This window comes from Drosophila ficusphila, unplaced genomic scaffold, assembly GCF_018152265.1.
Source record: "Drosophila ficusphila isolate 14025-0441.05 unplaced genomic scaffold, ASM1815226v1 contig_412, whole genome shotgun sequence".
Lineage (NCBI taxonomy): Eukaryota > Metazoa > Arthropoda > Insecta > Diptera > Drosophilidae > Drosophila > Drosophila ficusphila.
Window position 1 is genome coordinate 4,941,132 of NW_025064326.1, and position 22,400 is coordinate 4,963,531.

General features: G+C 42.3%; 1 protein-coding gene across 1 annotated transcript in view; it reads right to left on the reverse strand.

Annotated features, from left to right (window-relative positions):
- LOC108089953 (igLON family member 5) overlaps window positions 1–22,400 on the reverse strand; it is a 68,862-nt gene that overhangs the window by 10,078 nt on the left and 36,384 nt on the right. Inside the window, exons 2-5 of the mRNA XM_017188444.2 lie at window positions 1,658–1,852; window positions 868–978; window positions 589–726; window positions 310–462 (exon numbers count right to left, since the gene is read on the reverse strand). Of these exons, the coding sequence (XP_017043933.1) occupies window positions 310–462; window positions 589–726; window positions 868–978; window positions 1,658–1,852 (597 nt within the window). The remainder of the gene's footprint in view (window positions 1–309; window positions 463–588; window positions 727–867; window positions 979–1,657; window positions 1,853–22,400) is intronic.

Genomic DNA, 22,400 nt, shown 5'->3' on the forward strand with positions numbered 1-22,400 from the left:
AAACACGGGGTTGGGAATTTTGGGGCTTAAAAACAAAAAAATTTTTAAAAAATTTAAAACCTTCCCCTTACACTTTATTAAAGGAACTATTCTTAACCATAATTTAAAATTATTTATACTAACAAAATTTTCTAATTTTTTGCAGAACAAAATTTTAATTTTTAAGCTTATCAGAGGTTTTAAAAATACTTTCTTAAGAAATCTCAAAATACAAAGTATCCTTCATTTAGTTTCCCTTAACCAGTGTGCACCTGTTTTCCCCTGTTTGTTTCTTTTTTTGCTTTTTTGGTAATCATAAATCACACTCACGTTCGATTTTCATCAAAACTGTGCGCTCCTGCATATCGGAAGCAATCGAGTTGACTTGGTAAGCCCGGCACGCGTACTCGCCGGTGTCATTCTGCGTTACCTTGTTGATGAGCAAACCATCGGCCAGGATGTGGAACTTGGAGTCGTCGCTGGCTGCAAATGGAACGGAGTGGCAAGGAGCATATAGTTGGGTTCGTTGGGAAGGGGGGAAATGCAAAATGGGAAATGGAAAATGGTAAATGGTAAATGGGAAGTGCTCATTATCGACAGGACTCTTACCGCCGGCACTGATGGGCTGTCCGTTGAAGTGCCAGGTGACATTCGGCTGGGGCTCGCCCTTCACCTCGCACAGGATGGTGGCATTCTCGCCCTCCTTGACCGTCATCACGGTGGCGTTCTCCGTGAACGTAATTTTCTCTGTTCGTGGCCAGCATTTTCGCACATATGTTCGTTCATTCGTTGAATCGTTGAATCGTTCGTTGGTTGGTTCGTTTGGGGGCAAGAAAACAATGCAATATTAATGACTGACCTACGGCCTCCGGCGAATCCAGCACTTACGGTACACAATCAAATCGAAGGATTTACTATGCAGCCCTCCATCAGCAGCTTCGCAGGACCAATTGCCCTTGTCGGCCAGTGCGATGTGGGCGAAAACGATTTTCAATTGTTCTGCGCAGGGAAAATAAACAAGCGAACGCGACCGGGGCATAAAAAGAAATGGAAAATGGAAAATGTAAAATGGGAAATTGAGTAAGGAATACATAGAAAAAGGTTAAACGGGGTTCGCAAAACAAAGCGTTGAGCATAAAGGAAAAGCGCTGAATAAACTGGGCTCCAAAGTAATGACTAGTCGATACCCCAGAAGTACTACTTATTTAAATGTTTTCTTAAGCTGATTTATACAAGAAACGCGCTTTAATTCAACAGGTTGCAGTTATTTTAGTTTGTTAAATTTTAAAGTACAAATCCTTATTCATCGCATTCCTTATTATTAAAAAAATGATTTAAATAGTTTTAACTTAATAAAAAAAGTAAGCGTTCTGTACTAGTTTCAATAGTATAAAGTTTATATAAATTCTAATCAATACCTATATTTTCAACCCATATTTTAAAATCTAGTTTGTTTCACTAACGTTGCATCTACTGGGTATTCTCAGATACAAGGAATGCGGGCAGAGAATTGCAATTAATTGGGTTTGTTGTGCCAGTGGCCTTGTATACATTCGCCCCCCGTGACCCCTGACCCCGTCACTCCCCTGTTCCCCTGCAGTGTTTCTTTCTGTTTTATCTAGCTCATCCCATCCCATTCGAGCCAATCCAACCCAACCCCACCCAACATGATTCTTACCTGGCGATGTTTGCTCAATGTGAATGCGTCCTTTGTGCTCGCGTATAATTTCGCCTTTCGGCGATTTCCACTGCAGCGCCACATCTTTATTGGGGCTGCGGCACTGGACGATGAGCGACTCCTCCGTGTACCGCACCACACTGTGCTCCGCCGGGCTGAGGGAGAGGCTCTCGTGGTGGTTGCCCCAGACGACAGCTGAAATGGCAAACGGATGGCAAAGACACCGGGTGACAGCTCGTTAATTGCAGTCAGTGTTTCAAATGTAAGCGCAAAAGTTAAGGCCGAGTTGCTGAAACTGCCTCACATTTGCATACAAAGGCGGGCTGCTCAGTTTAATTTATGCCCTTAAAAACTACAACTCTATTCGGAATAAAAGTTATAAAGTTTAAAAATTATAAGGCCTTTATTTGTAGTAATTTAAATTCCTGTAAAAAGAGCATAAAAACTGTGAATAAACATAAACATTAAAACTAAGTCTACAAACAATTTATTCATGCCAATGCACCTTAAAAATGCAGCATATTTAACGAAGTGGAAAGAAAATTGTTTTATTGGATTTTAAGAGCTTATCTCTCAAATTCACAATTCATGTGCTGCACTTTTTGGATAATAAACCGACCACAGAGGTTAGCCAGTTAGTGTAAAAGTGCACATGTTCATGTTTATGACACTTGGCCACTAATTGATAAATATTGTCTGCAAGCATTTGGTGCACACATTTAAAAACAGTTTCTCAAAGGCATTCGAACGAAGGAGTTTTTATTTATTCGGCATAAATCAGCAGTTGGCACGCAATTTATGTGGGCAATTTTTATTTGCGAAACGACTGCTAACATACAGCAAACTGCACTCAACGAAGCGAAATCGTTGCCGCAACTCGGGCCTTCACTTCTTGTTTGCGCCCTGGCAAAATGCTCATTGAAATTTATCACAAGAAATTGCAATTTCATTTTGCCAATTCGTGTCAATCTGAAGAGAGGGGCTGAAAAAGTTGCGGCAGGATGGGGCTGGCAGCCAGGTCCAAACTTCCATTTTCAGCCAGAGCCGGATGCCTCGGCAGCCCTTTGGGTATTCGGAACTCAGTGCTCCGTACTCTGTACTCTGTACTCGGGCAATGTATAGATGCAAAAATTTCTTGCATACTTTTTAATAAAGTTTGTTGCCAGCTCAAGCCCAAAGTGGCAAAGATGGAACAAAAACAAAAACTACGAAACACAACTACGCTGGGGTGCGGGCCACATGATTGCATCGTTCACTTCGTTGGCAAAAACTTTTGCGTTGCCTTTTTCTGCTTGTGCAAATTTTATTGGCAGCACTGCGGACATATTGAAATTATACAGCTACATAATGAAATACCCGCATATATATATCGCAAGTATGTATATATATCGGGGAGCAATCTACAAGGAACCTCAGCCAGGAGAAGCAGGACGAGCGTCATCGCAGTGGAACATTATTAACAATGCATCTGGAGCAAAGATGTCCGCAATTAGGTTTTGGGCTCCGAAAACTTTGCCATTAATTAGCATAGTTCAACTTTGGAGTGAAATGATTTAAAATGCGGCAAATTGAGTTTGGCTTGGCTTGTTTTAATTGGCAACTTTTTGGGTGATAGTATTGTATTTTAGGGGAGATCAATACAGAAAGGCAAGTTCACACTTTGATTGTACAAATTTAAAGGTATTTCTTTTCCAATGAAGAACTTCTTTTATACATAAAAACTGTTGTTAAAGTGCTCTCTGATTTCTGAACGAATCAATGCAGACTTCAACTTTAGCTGCCAAACAAAAGGAGACTTTACTTTTTATCGTGCGCTTGGCACGCCTTGCTTTACCCTCCGCCCAGCATATATCCCCTATATGTGTGCTATATAGTTATGGAGCATACAAATATTTGCATTGTTTGCCTTCACCTGCAGACGCCAGCGTCACTGTCGCTTTTTCTTCTGTCTTTTGAAACGCAGGCGTTGACTGCTACACAGAGAAAAAAAATTGTTTTTATTAAAAACCGGAAACCATCAGGAGACCTTCTTAGAATAGAAAAGCTTAAATGCAGTTTGTTTTGGAGCTCCATTGCAAACATTTTTATGTATAACTCTTTAGAATCAAATTGGCTAAGTTTTTTTCTACGCTATGATTTGCTCTGAGAAAGGTAAGTTTTTTTGCGTGTATATCCTTTTGCTGGTCGGTGACAGCGCTTATGATATCCGGGCTCGAGTTGGCGAGACACGCGGCACAAGAGTCGTCATAAAACTTCATGTGCCACTGAAAGTCGCAGCACGGCGAGCGTAACGACGGCGCCACGGAAAAATAAAATAAATGAGTGGAGAAAGGGGTGGAGAAAGGGATGGAGAAAGTGTACGTACAAAAGTGAATGTAAAGCAGTGCCAAGTGCGAGAAAAACAAACGGTTAGTGGTAAATCGGAAACGGCATTCCCGCGGTAGCGAAATGAAATGAAATTATCTGACTGGCTGTTGGCATTGTTCGGCGGCCTTTATAAATGCATTATGCCGTGCACTCGTGTGAACTGCCACTGCCAGTGGGAAAAGGAAAAACCAGGAAAAATGGCAGCTGGCGGTGGGTGGGTGGAAATCGCTGAAGGATAGAGGTTTTTCTCGTGGGTGGGAGGGGACGTACAGATGGAGCTGTTGAGCGGTAACACGTGCGAGCTGCCAAAAAATGCAACCGAGCATGCAGCGCGTGGGCGACGTCCTGTGATCTGACGTGCCACGCCAGTTGGTCCTGTCAGGAGTGCGAGTGTGCGAGTGTGTGTGTGAGTGAGTGTGTGTGTGCGTGCGGGATGTTGTAAGTGTTAACCTGGAAATTCCGTTAAATGAAATGCATTATTCAGCCGATTTTTTGTGGACAGCATATCCATACCGCCAATTGACGTTAACAATGCCCCGCTGGTGTGCGGTTTTTTTCATTTTCACATTCGATAATTGTTAAATTAGTCCGTATTAACGCCACAGTTATTATTATTTCGTTCTAACAATAAACATTGCTTTTAAAATTATTTCCTTTAAAAATTTATTTAATACATAGTACTCTTTACCAAGAAATATAAACTTCTCGGACATTTATTGTTTCTCGAGAAGTGTTTGCCCGCTATTATTTTGCATTTGAATTATTTATACGAAATTTTAATGAAAATGTTTGGTCTTTTTTTAAAGACGCGCCCGCAATTCAATTTCCATTAGCCCGACGAAAACTTTTTAATTATTTTCCAATGCTTAATGGCTGGGACTGGGAGCCCGGCTTCAGGATTTTATTTGCGCTGAAATGCTGCAAGTTTTCCTCTTTGTGCGACATTTTTGTTTTGCATTTGCTCTGGCAAAAAAGTTTGTTATTATTTTTTGTTGACTTTTTCGCATTTGCTTTAGCCAGGACTACGCACGCATGCTCTCAACTTCAATAAAAAAGTTTTAATTTCGCAGTTGTAATGGAGAGAAGGGAAAGGGGGGAGAGGGGGTTTTAGCCAGCGAAAAGTCCTGGCAGCCATCGCATGTGTTTTAATGTCAGCATAAACGCATATGAAGTGCACTTAACCTGAATTATGCGAGGCTTTTCGCCATCGGAGGCCTAAAGGAAAAAGCTGGCTAATGATTGCAGCATTTGTTCGGGCTTAACCCATTTCTGTCAGCCACATTTTTTTCCTGATAAGTTGAGGCCAGAAAGTTGGCGATGGTTAACTTTTTATCAAAAGCCAGACACAGACGACGATGGAAAAGTAACTGCCTAACCGCAGGGGCAATAACCCGGCTGGAGTATCCTGGCCAGGAATTAAATTCCGATGGCACACAAAGCACGTAACGCCAAAACATACATAAATCATCAGCGCGTCTCCGCACAAGAATATATTTCCGCTATAAAACGGACGTTTCCCCATTTTCGGCTACTGAACGTCGGTCCTTGGTCGTCGATCCTTGGTTTTGGTCCTGGCCAGCAGGAAAAGCAGGAAAAACAGGAAGTCAGGTTGGCTTTTTCGGTTTTGCTTTGCCAGCTGCAGTTGCAGTTGCTGGCGGAAGTGGCAGTTGCAGGTGGAGGAAAACTTGCTCCAGTTGTTGCCACTTCACCTTGAACGGCTGGCGAAGATGCCTTTTTAATAGTTTTCCCACTGACACTCGGCCATGCTCTTGTTTCAGTTCGGCAATTAATTTTTTCCTGCTGCCGCAAAGCAGTTCATAAATTTTCCATTATGCGAGTGCGCGCCGGAAAATACATTTATGCGTTTTTAAATGCCTGGCAGCTTATAATTCTCTTCAGCTTTTAGTGCTCTGCTGGCCTTTAAGGAAGCTGGCGCATATAAATTTGCAACTGTCGGGCGATAAGAGCCCAAGGACCCAAGGATTCAAGGATGCGGGTGTGGTCCAGTTGCAGAAAGGACTCTCCTGCCTTTCAACGCATTCATCAGCTTGCTGGGCCTTTGACTTTTGAAACAAAAGTTTGACAAACTTTACTTTGCGTTCTACTTGGGAAGAGAAACACGAAGCCAGTTTAAACCGACGTTGTTGCAGAACTCCATAAAAGTTAGAGCTACTTATATAATTTAAGCATTTTATAGATAAATCTGCTAACAGTGGCTGAGTGCCAGTTTTGATTGGGATTTGTGTCAGCGAAACATGAAGTACTCTTAAAGAAAAGTGACATTCAAGCGAAACGTACTAAATGAAAAAACCTAATGTCTAGGTAAATATGAGGAAAAAGTTCTTTTGTTTCACTTCTTTTGTTCTCCAGCAGAAAGAAAAATAAATCAAATTTGTGATTTTTATAAAGACAACGAGAAGAACTCACAGAAAGTTGATAATTTATGTCATTATTCATGGTCCGTATCTAAACAGCGAACACAAAAACATTTTCTTTTCTTTGTTATTTCACTCCACTGTCTCGCTTTTTGCTTTTTGAATACATTATTTCGGGGAGGACTTAGGCCATTTGTTAAGCAAATTTTGCGTAAAGTTGCAACACGACAGGCGACGCATTAATCACGGGCCATCAAATTGCATTAATCGCGGCGTCAAGTGTCGCTGCTAATTATCCTGGCCAAGGATAACGTCATCCACAGGATCGCAAAAACAACATTGAGGGGCAAACTTATTAGATTCCCTCGCTCTGGCGCACCTCATGAAGTTGTAATTGAAACTGTTGGGCGCACATTGCGTATACGCAGCGAGCAACGTGCCACTGGAGTCTGGGCTGTCCTGACTGTAAAAATAAAAATCAAATTTACCCGCCGTCGCCCGAAAGTTGTGCCTGCATGCAGTTTTTAGTTAAAACTTTGTCTCATGTCGCTGCTAAAAATTAAAATCCAACTGCGGAGCGACAACAAGTTGTGCAACTTCGACTCCGCCGTGGTTGTTGCCCCTCAGTCCTTTGCTAACAACTTTGCCGCTTGCACTTTGTCGTAAAAATAAAGTTTTACACACGCGTACGCGAGTTGCTTTTTCTATTGTATTACTTACTTGATGCCATTGTGCCACGTTTCCCGTTTCTCCTTTCCCGTTTTCCCCTCCCCCGTTTCCCCGATTCGCGTTTCCCGAGTCGAGTTTCCCCTATATGCCACATTACAACATAGCCGCCTTCAGTGTCTTCATTTTTAGTGCGCCATGAGAGAAACTTGTCAGTTTGCCGATCCACTCGAATTGTTTTTGCTCCGCCAACAAATTGCGGGACATTTGTGCGGACAATAAGGGATTTGGCCCGGAGGTATTTGGCTAACATAATAAGCAAAGGAACCGGAATGCCAATGCATTGTTATTTTTACGACAGCCGCGATTCGAAAAAGCTGAACCGTGGATAAAAGGTGCGATGATGTCAGCGTTCAGACGATTAAAGCAGTTAAGAAAAGAATAAGGTATTAAACGAAAAATACGTAAAAGAAATAATAAAGGCTTTTAAAAATATCTTGAGGGTTAAAACCCGATAAAGAGATTCCTGAAAATATCCTAATATTTGTTAGAAAAAATGTTATGTTCAAATATTACATTAGACGCCAATATGAATGGTTTCTAATCTCTTTGAGATATTTTATACCTTAATTTATTACTCAACACCTCATACTCATTTTCACCTTAAAGGTTTTTAATACCAGAATAACCCCTTCAGTGGGAAAATAAATTACAGATTATGTACACTTAATATTAAGTGGACCTTTCCTATTAATCCACCCACTAATTTCGTTAATTTCCCGGCAGTTGGCGCGTGTTAAGCCCACAACATGGCTGCTAATTCAATTTGAGTTTGAGCAAACTCTCGGACAGCCCACTTCCTATGGCCCATCCTTAATGCTATCCGCTATCCTTCGCGTCCTTGCGATTTATACACCTCGAAGTTAGAGGCAAGTTTCCCGACTCTCGGGCGATTAACCCGCTTAGGAAAGTGAGCCGCGCCACTTAGTTGCATATTTCATTAGCATGCAAGAGGCACTCTTAATCCGAAGTAACAACAATACCGTGGCTATAAATTCTGGTGCGTGCATGAGGCACGCAAATTGTTCCGCCACTCGCTGGTAGCTAGATGCAAGTTGCAAGTTTCCCCGGCATAGTTGTGGGTGCAGATAGCTCAGGTAAAAGTCCCCAGTCGACTGGCCCCGCTGCAATTTATAACCGCGGATTCGCAACAACTCCACTTGCCGGCTACAATTAATGCTCTTTTAATTAAACTTAAGTGCGCGTTCGCAATTGCTAAATTTCACCTAAGTATTTTAACTTGAAGGAAGTAAGGAAAAGGAGGGGGAAGGGGAAGGGGCAGGGAGAAGGGGGATAAGACTCGTGGTGCTGGCATTTTAATAGTTTAGTCAAGTTGAGCTCATTTCGGGAATGTGGGCTTAAATCGTCTGATAGAGGCTTGAAGTGGCTTTTATTTTAATGAAATTTCAGCTGAAGGAGAAGGTTTAATGAAAAGGAGTTACCTGCGGCACAGTGATTGAAAATATACAACAAGGTATAGTAAAAACAGTTTGTTTATAAAACATAGAAAGAATAAGCTCACATATTTATATCCGTACAAATATGTAAATAAAGTTTTAATTTGCAATTAAATTCATGCATGACTTGGTTTGATTTTCCATTTGATTTACTAAAAGTAAAAATTGCTAAAAATTTTGTCCTTTTCCACAAGGTTAGTCCCACTGTGCCACGCCAGTCCCATTAATTTATGCTGTAAACTATTAGAATCTCAACCAAAACAGGATGTTGCCGCCTCTGCCCGCACTATACACACACATATATGAACACCATATATAGAGAGCTGTGTCTAAGCTTTTAACGGCGTGTGTTTTGTGTGTTATGAGCAGCTAAAGCCAACATAAAGAGCGTAACAAATTGAATTTTTCATCCCAACACTAAGCCCGCTCTGCAGACGCATACGGGCCATGGCTAACCACACACTTAACAACTTTTTCTGCAGCGGCGGCGGCAGCTGAAAAACTGGAAAACTGAAATGTGGAAGCTGGCAACCGGCAAGCAAGCAGGGGCATATTGAAAAATGCGACAATATTTTCCACCGGCAATGAGGTGAGCTCAGCAGGGGTTCGCTGAGTTTAGGCGGTTAAGCGCGGCTTTCGAGCGGATGAGCAGGTGGGAAATTCTGTTTTTGTTGCGACAGGTGCGAAGAGATTGCCTTCGTCGCGAGGCTTTAATTTGCCACTCGGTTCGCAGCGGGAAATTTTCACTGATATCCATTCTATTTATAAGTATATAAGAGCTCTTTGTGGCCGCGGAAAGGAAAATAAGGGAAAGCCTTTGATGGTTTTGGGGTTCATTTGCGTGCTGGGGAAAACGGCTTTCCCGGCACTTAAGCTGCAGCTAATTACGCCGCCGTAATGAGTGCATTTATTACCAGGTGAGTGGCGTTGCAGAAGAGCCATTAAAAATGATTTACCGGAGAGGAAGCGCCACCGCTCAACAGAAATGACTTTTCCCAGTTTTTTATATAAATTGAATTTTATTGTCATCCAGCGATTAAATATCTGTTTCATTTTGTGCACGGATACTGATTGACCAAAGTCATTATCGCCGTTTAAGCAGACTTATTTGCAGTGGAAGCCCGTTGGCTTTGCTCTGTAATTTGCTTAATGTTTGCTTAAATGGATGAAAGGTAAATTGATTCCCGGATGAAATTTAAAGCTTAAATTCATTTTGATTGGGTAGCCTGCAGGTTTGTTAACCTTTAATTTGGTTTAATGATAAAATTAAGTACTTTAAATAGAAACTGTATCTTAAATCTAGTCCTCTTAATATTTAATCCTCAATCTACTTAAGTTAAATATCTTTTCGATTGCAGTGAATACTTGGGAGTTATTTTTCAAGTACCCAACATCGATTGCCTTTCGACTTTAACTTGATTCTTCGCCATTAAGTCGAATGCATTGAGTTTGCTTTCCCTGTAATGCAAAGCAAATGCAGCGAACCCACTTTCCCCTGATTTACAGCGTGAATGGCATGACTTTGCAAATAAACTGCTACCAATTCGTCTTGATCATCGTCTCTGATTTGAAAATGCAAATGCACAGCGCCAGCACTCAGTCTCTCAATCATTTTGGCCAAAGGATGCAGTTGCATTAAAAGCCAGTCGCTTGTCGCTCATTTCAAATCGAGCAAACAAATGCACACAAATTCACATCTCATCGCCGAGCGGCACGACCTTTTTCGTGTTATCCTTTTTCTCAGTTTTCTCTTTTCCTTCTTTTCAAGACGGGGGAGGAGGAGGAGGAGGGGAAGAGAGGGGGGGAAGGGGTAAACCCACAACTGAACCCCCGGATTCGGTTCCGGATCGAGGGACATATGTCTTGTTGTGTGCAGTGGGCGAGGGACTTAAGTAATTCATTACTTTAGTCATGCATTGTCATGCATGTTTGCCACGCTTTCTTTTTCTTTTTTTTTTTTTTGCTTTTTACTCGTCTCTGTGTATTGCATGTGCTGCATGGCAAGGAATTTTTATAGAATATATCCTGGCAGGTCGCTCCGCTTGGGTGCTGCATGTCAAGCTCTCGCTGCTGTTGCAATTTGTATGCAAAATTGTTTTACAAATTGAGCAAGAAAGATGGCGTAAGCAGAAGGCATACACATACACGTACACACAAGATACACACCCACACAGAGATACACAAATACCTGACAAAGGAAAATGGCGCACGTTGGATGGCATACATATGCAAAGAGGACAGGCATAGACAGTTGCATTTCACTTTTCCGTGCTGCTTTTCTATAAATTTTTGAGCTCGGCAACTCGCTCTCCCGGTGAAGGCCATTAAACAAGCAAGTTGCGGAGTCAGCAGACTGTTGTCACAATATTTGCATAATTAATTGAGTTTATTTTTAATTTATGCCAAACAAAAGCCAACTGATTACAGCATGCACACTGTCATAATTACTCGCGTATTTAAAGGAAGATTAATTACAACTTAACGCCGGCCTTCGGGCAAAGCATGTAACTTTGATGCATTGTTTTCGTTGCGTAATCCACGCCGCATAATCTGTGTGTCCTTCACCGCGTTTTCGACCCTGGGCTATTTTTACAAGTTTTTCTCCTTCGAGCGCAGACCAACTTTGAAAGCCTCGGCCGCTGATCCACTTCAGAGTGTAGCAGGTGTTGGCATTTAAGGCAAATACGGGGGAACTTATGTAAGTCCCAGCCACGCCGGCCGGAAAAACTTTGACGAAGGTAAGCGCTCGAAAGTATGCTGCATTGTTATTTTTAAATCGGTTGCAGTGGAGAACCAACATTAAGCATACGCCGTGTGGCAGCACTTGGAATACGATGTAAGCTGGTACTTAAAGTGGGTAAGCTTAAATGGGATAGAATTCCAAATTAAAGTTATCCACTATATGGTATTTGTGTTTTGCATTTAAATTTTAATAACATTTTTATTATACTTAGCCACCCCAATGAAACCAGAAATAAACTCAGAACTGTATTATACATATCTGGTTTATTGTGATAGTTAAATCCTTGCTAAATATTTCCATACAATTTTCCTCACTTTAAACTGTTTTTACATAAATACCTAAACAAAAAAAGTTTCTAGCACAGCAATTTGGCTTACTGTGCCAGTTGAATCCTTGCTAATGTAAACTGCCTCATAACCGAATGCTTATCCTTGACTGCCCATTGCAATTTCATTTCTCTGCTCATTTCCAAATATTAGAAGGCTATGAAATGCGGTCAGGCTTTGCGGTCAGCTGTCCATATTATAATTAAAATATAAATATGGCCTAGGCGAGTACATATTAACGTGGCTCTTGGCCGGCAATTTGAGTATTCAAATATTGACAGAAGTTTTTGCTTTTTGAGAGGAGTGGTCGTGAACAGAAGAAGTTTTATCAGCAGTGTCGCAGGAGCAATTTGTTCGGGCCACTTTTCGAATTCCAATTGTTCGATGTTCAATGTTCGAGTGGAGTCCCGCATGTTCTCCATTTGTTTGTTGGCCAAAGTCCACTCGACGAGTGGAGCGGCGGGAATCTGGTCTATTGAGCGAACTTTTCCCAAAAGTGGAATTGCATTTGCTTTGCTTGAAAAACTATTATAAGTTTGGCGAGCGCGCCGTGCAAGAGTTTCAGTTCATCCAACTATGAAAGTACTTTATGTGAGCTAACAAAAATATTTCTTTTATTGAGTTTCGCCATAGACTGCGCCTCTTCCGTTTCCCAGAGTCCCCATTTTAGGCTGAGTGGATGGATCGTCGAGTGGTGCCGCCGCCCCAAAACTTTTGTTCTCAAAGCGCTGTTGCAGAAGGCCAAGTCCCCAGCTTGCCACCAAGTGCCATTGTTGGCCAAGTCGAAGACAAGTTGAAACCGGATACGAGCTGCTTTGGCTGCCTATATGATATATGCAATCTGCTCCAACAGGGAAATCGTTTTATTTACTTAGGCTAAGCCCTGCAAAAATGGCTTAAGACTTAATTTCCACGAGCAACATTTTATAATAACTTTTTGTGTGCATTCTTCTGACAACAACCACGCAGCCTCATTGTGACTCGTTCGAATGCAATTAAATCAATTGGTTTTATGGTCCGTGCTTTGCAGGCTGGAAACTATAAAATTTGATTTATTTACTACACAAATTAACCGCAAGTGTATGGCCGTAAATTGCGAAAGGCATTTTTGCATGCAAATTGCCAGATGATGCGACATAAATTGTGCAACATTTGCATTTAAAATGTCATTCGAATATTATAACTTTAAAGCCCGTCCACATTAGCCGGTCAAATAAACCTGTGTTCTAGCCGCACAAAAAAGCCATCATAGTTTTTAGCAGTTTTCGGCGTGCTTTCACACACACACACCCACACATCCACACACACACACAAGCGAACCGCAGACTGTGGCATATGGTTAGTGTTTTTGTTGCCACAGCAAGTTTCTTGTTGCTCTGGTGATGTAATATTCACCGCTGTTGTTGTTGCTGCTGGTTATTGTTTGTTGCGCTAGTTTTGTGGTCGCTCTTTGTTTTGCCCCAGACAAAGCCGCTTGCAAAAAAATGTTGCATACGCAACATCCTCGGATTCCCGGGTCCCAATTGTCGAAGCGCTCGTAGTTAGGCAACAAATGAAAAAAAAAACCAAAAAAAAGGGGGGAAAAAAAACTCATTCGCATGCAGCGTCAGCAGCAGCCAAGTTTTAATTACGTAAAATATTTTTGCGTAGCCCTGCTTCGCTCCCTCTAATCAACTTAAAAGCCGGCTTCCGCAGGAGCTGCACTTGCAGCAGTGGGCGAAATTTCAATTCGGCAACACGGTCCGAAATGTTGCAGCTGTAAATGCTCGTCGCAAGTCTCCTTTTGCAACTCCGCGGGACTTCAAAATATCCGAAAAGCCGTTGCCGGCAGAGGGCTTAGAAAGTCAGACTTCAGAGAAATGCAGTCGCATTTTCCCCCGAAATAGCCGAGTTCCCTGTTTCTGTTTCTGATAATTACAGCGTGCCCACTTCCACTGAAAGCATTCCGAGTTTCCTTACTCTGGAAGAGCATGTTCCTATTGTTCTGGGGAGGTCTGACTGAAGTTGCTCAAAAGAGAATTATGAACATAGGATGAGATATACGGTTAGGGGGAATTAAGGTGAAAAATAAAGCAACTTTTTTAGGGGATTGACATTATAGCATACTTTTGGGAACCCTTTAAAGAGTTGTCAAATCTCTTTTGTCATAAGCAAATAAAATATCCTACGAACTCCCTTAAAGCTTTAACGCTAATAGCAAAGTATAAAGTCTAAAATAATTTCTTCACTCCCATTGCCAGCGCATTAAACAGTGTGTGCTACCCGCAAATTGTTTCTCTTTCGGGCTTGTTGTTATGTAATTACTTGCTGAGTGGCGTACGCAAAATGTTTGAGCTGGCAGTTTGAGTTGCCGAAGCGACAGAAACAGCAACTGGCAAACTACTGCTACTACTACTACTACTCTCAACTACTGCTGGATTGCAGGACTAAAGGACGGCAGGACTCTTCGCACACGTGCACATACAGTCGGGGGGCTCTAAGTGCTTTTTGACATGCAACTACACGCTGCATGTGCATTTATGAATGCCTGTGTAGGTAGGTGCGAACATTTATTAACATGCATGTGGCGCAGGCAGCAGTGAAAGCAATTTAGTTTACTGCAAATGTTGGCCGGCGGCCCTTTGTTCTGCCGCCCTCAGCATTTTGGCTGATTCATGGCTAAACGTTTTGCGGCAAACAGTGCGTATGATTGATATCGCAGCCAGGGCAGCGCTAACAGGCCGTTCGGTCTACGGTCAACGCTCCACGAAAATTGAATCTACAACTTGCGGGCGGACAACTTGGTCCATTAGAAGCCGTAGAGTAGGGGAGTATGCCAAACAAAGTAGATACAACCAATAGATACGACGAGGGCGGGCATAAATCACAAGTCACCTGGCTGATATTTTGGCCAACAATTGTTAATCAACTCGCAACATGACAGGCACAAATTATGCCAGGGACCAAGGCGCAGCCAAGCCAAAGTCAAAATGGTCAACAGAGGAGCTGAAATGGCTTGGCCTCGAAAGTGTTTGCTAATGTCTGCGTGGACGGAATTTATAATGCCAGTTGGCAATCGATCAATGTAACCTTTTGTCGGATCGACGAAGCCAGGCGAAACGCTCTCAATCGATTTCAATTGCCATAAATTGTCGCAGTCTGTCTGCCGATGTGCACACACAAAAGTCAGTGCAATTATGTGCAAATTGCATTTTATTTGATTCGATTCGTGGCATGATTGGATTATGCAAATGTTTGATGTAAATTGCATAAGCGCACGGCTAATTGAAATCGCTTTCCAGGGGGAAAGTTTGAGCCGAAACTTTGTGTGCCAGGTGCTGAGCAATTTTTTCGATTGAAAATTATTTGGCTCAATGGTTTCTGTTTCCTTTTTGGAGTTTCCGGCGGGAAAGCTTCCTGCCAAATTTAATTTCGCTGCTCTTGGGAATTTTAGGGCAAGGCATCGAGATTTCACATATTTGCCTCGGTTGTGGGACTGGTTTACTTGAAATAGTTTTAATTAACAGATGCTTTGCCTTTGAAAGGCTATGCAAATGTAAAAGGCTCTCAAAGGGGACCAATTACAGTGTCAACATGTGGAGCTCTGTTTCATGAAATGTTAATAAACAAGCACAAGAGAGTAAGGAATATAGTAATTATGTTCATGGCTTTGCACTACAGAGCAATTGAATTAAAAATGTTTTAAGCTTCAAAGTAGTTTTCATATTTCCGCATCAAAAAACGTGTAAGTTATAATTCAATTTTCAAGCTCTTAATTGCTACGGAAACTTATAACCTACTCTCGAATTTAATGCGACCGGGAAAATTAAAACTTGAAATGGTAATCACGTAAAGCCAAACAGCCAACAAACATCGATGGACCTGTTTATTCAGGCAGACCATTTTCATTTTCAATTAGCGATAGTTTTTGATGGGCGCATTATGCCAGCGCATAGTTATGCATATCCCGCGAATACAATTCCAACTGCAATTACAATTTCAATTGGGGCTGCATTCATAATCAATCGCTGGTTGTTTTTCGGCCTAGCAACGAAAGGACGATGATGTTCGCTTTTGGGTGCAGGAATCTAATTGCTAAACAGAAATAATCAACGCGCTGACATTTTAAATTAATCATGGGACATGCGACTCCAGTGATGTCCGCCGTCTGTTTGTTTTGGGCAAACAACGTTTGTGGCGCACCGCATTCGCTAATTGAAGTGTCAGACCGGCCAACGTGGCGTATGCGTAATGTTTAGTGCTGTATGAATAATGTCGGTTGGCAAAAGGCCATTGCCATCTGACAGGACATTAAATGTTTGCAGCCTGTTTGACACGAACAATTTAAACTCCTTGCCAAATGAAGCGTAAAAAAACTATTCATCATCTTTTGGTTTTGACTCGAACTCAGTCTGAGTTTTCGCCTAAAACTTTGTTCCTGTTTTTCAGCCCAAATGGAGCATGTACATGCGAAACTATGTTGCCGGAAAATTGCTCCACTGAAGCCTGCAATTGTCTCGACAAGTTGCCGCTTCTAATTGCAGTTTGCTGGCAGTTACCATTCTGGCATTCGCATAACATCAACTTGACACAATTGGAAAACTCGATGCCGTTTTGTCATTTTGTTTGGCCTGGCTAATTCCTTAGACAACTGAAGTTGCTGAGTGACATCATAAAGAGAGAGTGGAGAAAAGGAAAGTATGTTCTTACATAAGCAAGTTACAGGAAGGCACAACAAGTACGTTAAAATTAAAGCTAAATAAGAGCTACCAATTTCAATTATAGATACCAGCCATCCTCAAACTTGTTTTCATTTTCAATTCTCATTTGCATATGGGTGCAAATCAATTACTTTTTGCTATTGCTGTGTCCTCAAAAATATTTCCTTTTCTGTGTCCATATAATTGATTAACACTTTCTGCCAGCAGCAACATTCGAGCAGTCCTTAAAACTTCGACCATACTTTGCGGCTGCTCACTAATTGGTCACTTGCAGGGTTCTGATTTATGTGCATCTTTCAGCCCGGCAATTTGTCCAGTTTATTTGAGGCACGTTGTGGCCTTCGGGCAAATAACCGTAGCTGGCAGCACAAAGAAAACACCATTTTTGTTTTGTGTGGCAAATAATTTTTGAAACTTTTCGTACACACTGGCCAAGTGTCGGGTGTTGAGAGCTGTCAGGAGCAGAGAGCCAAAAAACGACACCGACATCGATAGCCAGGACTCGAAACTCAGGACTCTCGGCAGCGCAGCAGAGCAATGCGTAACACTTGGGCCAAACAAACTTGTTTACACATTTTTGGTTGCTCAATTTCTAATGTCAACAGACGAGCCAGCAGCAAGTTGTTAGTCCTTGTTGTCCTTGGGCGCTCCACTGTTGGTGGCGCTCCTCCTCCTTTTGCAACTACAAACTCAGCAGCAGCAGCAGCAATTGGAGCGCCGTTTAAGCCAAGAATGCGCTAAAAGTAATTCACGACCAGTGCTCAGCTCAAGAGGAAAAAAAACAGGAAGGCAAAAGGACATTTCCTTGACCGTGTGCCAGATGCAGGCACTGCGATCCAGGACTCCGCCACTGGCTGCATGCAAATGAGGCAACAGCACTCGCGACTTGTAGCGACTTTATGGCCCGTTGCAGATGCAGTTTTTTACGATCGCGACTGCGAGTCCGGCTGCAGTGCTAAATTACAGTCGCGCATTAGGGCTAATCCATTGCAATGATGACGTTTAGTGGCCCCGGCGACAGTTGTGCCAACTTTTATGCGCCATAAAAATGCCACAAAACAGTGGACTAATTCCAGCAAATTATAGGGAGAAATGGTTGAAAAAGAAAATATGGGTTTCGTTTGGTGAAACGTTACTTAAGAGCAGATTGTTGCACGGATAAAATCCCTGCTACATTTTACACAGAAATTTAAAAGCTTTTAAGCTATCATCCTTTCCTAATTCAGTAAACAATAATATTAAAATCATTTTTATTTAATTTCTGCAATTCAACTGACCAAAACGTTTAACTTTCTATTGTTTTCCAAACTTTTCCCAATGACTCCACTGTTCCTCGGACTTTTTGCTGCTTAGATGCTTGGCAGTCTTGTGCTAATTTCGATTTAATTTTATTTGAGTTTAAATTTTTTATGTTCCCAACTCGACGATGCTCGCCTGCCGTCGCCTGGTCGACATCCTGGCGACCTCCTTCCAGCCCCCATATGCCATGCATTTAAATGAACATTTTCGTTTTCATTTTCATTTTCCTGTGTGCGTGAGTTTTTGCCATTTCATTCAATTACTGACTCAAGCCGAGTCTGCTCCGTTCATGGAAATGACTACGAGAGTGCCAGTTGAGGAGGCTTTTATGGCAGACTGGAGCCTGTCACATTTGCTTATGCCTTGGCTTTGGCCAAATTATGTTTGACTATAAACGGCATGCGAAATTTTCGGACAAAGCCTCGGGCACATCAATTTTAATCAAAGGCCAGGGAACGTGCTCGGCATGCCATGGAAAAGGATGCTCGTTGAGCAGGTCAGGATATCAGGAGGCCTCATCATATCAGGGCGTTTAAGTTTTCAGCTCTTAGACAACACTTTTGCCAACTCAGAGCGTCGCAGTAAATCAAAGCTAAGTCCACAGCCTTGATGACCGCTCACAGTCAGTTGGGCAAAAAAAATTGGATAAGGGATTCCAAGGCGTAGCCTTCAGTTGCATCCGTTGGTGAACTTTGAACTTGCAGCTTAACCCTTTAATGCCGTTATCAGCTTTCGCATTTCACTCGGCTGCCTCGACTCGAACTTTGTTGGGTTATTTAGCCTTGGTTTCTTGCCTTTGGCTTGGCCTTCCTCCGGCAATTGCGCAATTTTTTCCTTTCCTTTTCCAGTCGCTAGGGGTTGGCCTAAACCTGGTCACTTGACCCGCTCAAATCCTTTTTTCTACCATCAGACAAAACAAGATTTGGGTTACTCACCCGGAGGGAAAATCAGTGACTAAACTGAAAGATTAGGCTGAGTTCCAGGACACTTACAGAAAACCTTTTTTGATAATAAGTAGCCCAAAAGCTTCTTTAGATTTAGGTATTCAAAAGGAAATTACCCTTTTAAGTGAAGCAAAAATTATGAATATTTTAGCATCAAAATTAAATTACAAATCTTGCAGAAAACACAAAATTACGTTCAACCAAGAACTCTACAAACAATTCAAATATATTTTCTTAGTATAAACACTCAAATCTAAATGGAAACGTAAGTATCCGAATTAAATTCGGACTTATCATAAATGTAGTCTGTGAGTAAACGTAGCTGTTCATCTTCGAGTTGCCTAATTCCCCTTTGAAGAGCAAATAGTTGAGCTGACTCCTGTGAATTTGTCATCATGCATCAGTCGTCCTGTCAGGCCCTCTAACCACTGACTACTGAAATCAGACAACCTTCAACTAACAACCAGCAACCATCAACCAGCAACCAACAACCAACAACCGAGAACTGAGGCTAAGCCCTCTGTACTTTGTGGACTTGCCACTCGCTCTATTACCTTACTACGACTTCCTGGCTTCGGGCTCCGCCTGGAACAATGTGTCCCGCCTAATCCTTTTTATGCCCCAACATTATTACCAGCTGCAACATAGTTATGGTTTTGCTTGACGAACCGGTTCCGACCCTCGGTAAGCCGCTTAAGGTTGTCCCCACTCGACACCGCAACCCGACTCCGGACCCTGGGACTTTGTCTCAATTTCAGCAATTGACATTCTGTTGCTGGCAGCAACTTTAATATTTATTAGTCTAGGCCAACTTCAAAGCCAAACTACCAACACTAACATTTGAATCGAGGGAATTAATATTTTATTCTGTCTAGGAAGGGAGACTTACTTATGTATGTTGGGCTATGAGGTAAATAACACAGTAAATATACTGATATTTATAATAATAGTATATTGCTTAATGAAATATGTAGTATTTTCTCATATATGCTATTATTTTCTCATTCAATCCTTTTAATATATATAAAATGACCAGCTCAGCTTAAATATTCTCCTAAAAGCACCCTCGTACACTTTTTACCAAACAGAACTCTTAAACATCCTTAAATGGAGAATATGGCGCAGCCATTTAAGGAAACCCAAACTGTTTGTTTATATACAACGGACAGCCGCAGAAACCATCGAATTTGGCAAAATGTCAGAATGCGGTTTTTGCGCCAAACTTTACGAATTTGTGCAGCCGAGGCAAAAGTTCAAAGGGCTGCGGTAAATGGATAAGTTGGAAGTGCCCCTCCAAACCAATCCAAACAGAAACGGGGGAAAAAAAAGGAAAACATTGACAAGGACGCAAAGGAGGAACCTGGATGGCAGTGGCTGAAAAGTTGCCCTGGCAAACATATGTTGCAATGAGTTATACGTAGTTTTCTCAGCACACACATCCAAAATCAATATCCCAGCAGCAGCAGGAGTTATCCAGACGGTGCTCGTAATTTTCGGGAAAAGACCGATCCAATTGCATTTCCTGTGTGCGTGGGTGCTAATCGTTGCATATCAGTTACTCGTTGCACGTTCCTCTCTCTCTGTGCCCCATGCCGCCATCTTTTTTCTGCGCAGGTTGCATCTGCTTATTGCCACATAAATCAGCCAATGTGCCCGACAGACCAGCAACCCAAAAAATGCTTCCCAGTGTGTGTGTGCGTTTGTACGTGTGTGTGTCACGCCTTCGAGGCAAAGCATCCGCATCCGCATCTGCAACGCAGTTCCCCTCCCTATCCGCATTCGCATCCGCATCCTCGTTCGCTTGGCTGGCTGGCAGACAGGCACGTGTTCCATCTTAAACGCAATATGAGTGGCATCCTCATTGTCCTTGGCAGCTGACTTCCTCCTCCATGACTTATGAAAATGACTTCGACCATAAATCCAGCAAAAATTGCATCGGTATGACTTAATAATCTTCACGTGAAAAACAGTTTAAGCTTCAATTTGCCAATGTCATCCAGCAGTGTCGAAGCAATATGTCGATACTTCAATTTTATATTTGCCTTAAGTTAGAACAATGGTTCTGTGCTATTTCCCAAAAAGAAAATTTATTAATATCGAATATTAAAAATAAATTAAAATTAAAATAATTTTTTATCTTCGGCTTAGAAATCATCACAGTTAAATTAAATAAATCTTTAAATAACATTCTCATGAAGATATAATTATTTTATCAAGATGTAAAGATAAGTTTCCGAGTTGATTTTTTTGAATTGTGGCCTCGCTGTTTAGTGGCTTTTCTGGCAGACAAACTAAGCGGTTTGGCAAACAAAAACAAAGTGCCCCTCTAAACACACACTCTCACACTCCAACCAAAAGCACACCAATACCAAGGCGGATACTCACACAAGCTCAGTGAGTAGCAGTTGTGACAGGCGGCATTCGCATATAGATCAACTCGGCGTCGTCGACACGGAAGTTGCCGTTGTATTTCCGGTTGTCTCGCTGACATTGCCGTTGCCATTGCAACGTCGTCGCCAATTTGTCGCCTGTCACACACAAACACATATATAGTGAAATGCTCACACAGATACTCCCAACAGCACACACACACTCGCTGATGCTGAAAACACAAACAGAGCAAATGAGATGCCAAAATAGTTGCGTTTATGGTTAACATTTGGAGGTAAACGAGTTTTGCGAATCCACTTGATGTTTCAGTTTCAGTTGCTGCCTCGTTTTAGTTCGCAATCTGCGGTTTTAGCCGGCTTAATTGTGGGCTTTTGTGCGCCACTACATTCGCACTGGCACTGGATCCAAGTGTCATTCGCTGCTGATTAAATTTGCAGTTTTACGGCATCATTTTCGGGCCAAGCATTGCGCCCGTGGGGCGGCTCACTAATTGAAATGGCTTTTTCAAAGGCTCTTTCGCTCGGATACAAAGATGTCGTCATATTTACCACCCCTGCCTTCCCCCTTTCCGCTTTCTCCACCCCGCAAAAAGACCGTGGGCGTCAAATTAACTCATTATAATTTTTGGGTCGAGGGGCTGGCTGGGAATGCTATCTCCGTGCATCGTGCAACCCCTGTGTCCCCGGGCAAACTCAGTTTGAGGCTGGGAAAATTGAAATTTGTTTCGGGAAAACTCAATTGCAGCATAAATAGTTTAGCCGCGCTGCTGCAGCTGCGGCACATAAAGCATACGACCCGTGGCCCGGTCGTAGCTTATTAATTACCGCAGCGATGTCGATGGCCCCCCGGCAACCAATGGAGCATCAATCCGGCCATCCGTCAGTGTTCAAGTATCTGGGCAACACACACACACATCCACATATTCGCACACACACTCTGACATGCTGGTGTGCATTAGATTTTAATTGCACGTAATTTAACATGACTTGTAGTTGTAGTTGCCATTGACAAGCGCTGTGCCAGCGGATTTGTTGCAAAGAAAATGTGATTGACGTCGAGCACTTGGCTCGGTTCGATGTGCCACGAAATGAAAGGATTCAGTAACATCCGCATCCGCAGCCGCACTCGCATCCGCCATTGCATCCGCAACAAATGAATCGTGCAAGGCAATAAAAGCCATCAATAACCCAGCTCCAGATGTCAATTGACGGGAAGAACTAAAACCGATAGTCAAGTATGCACTTGTCTCCGGTGGTAATTGTACGGACTGAAAGGAGTTGGCCAAGTGAGAGCACTTCCCTGGCGGTAGATTATTGCGAAGGCGGGAATAAGTAAATACACATCCTGTCCCAAATAAAATATAATCAAGCAAATGGCTTACGTAAGCCATCGATGTGGATTTTATTACTAAAGCA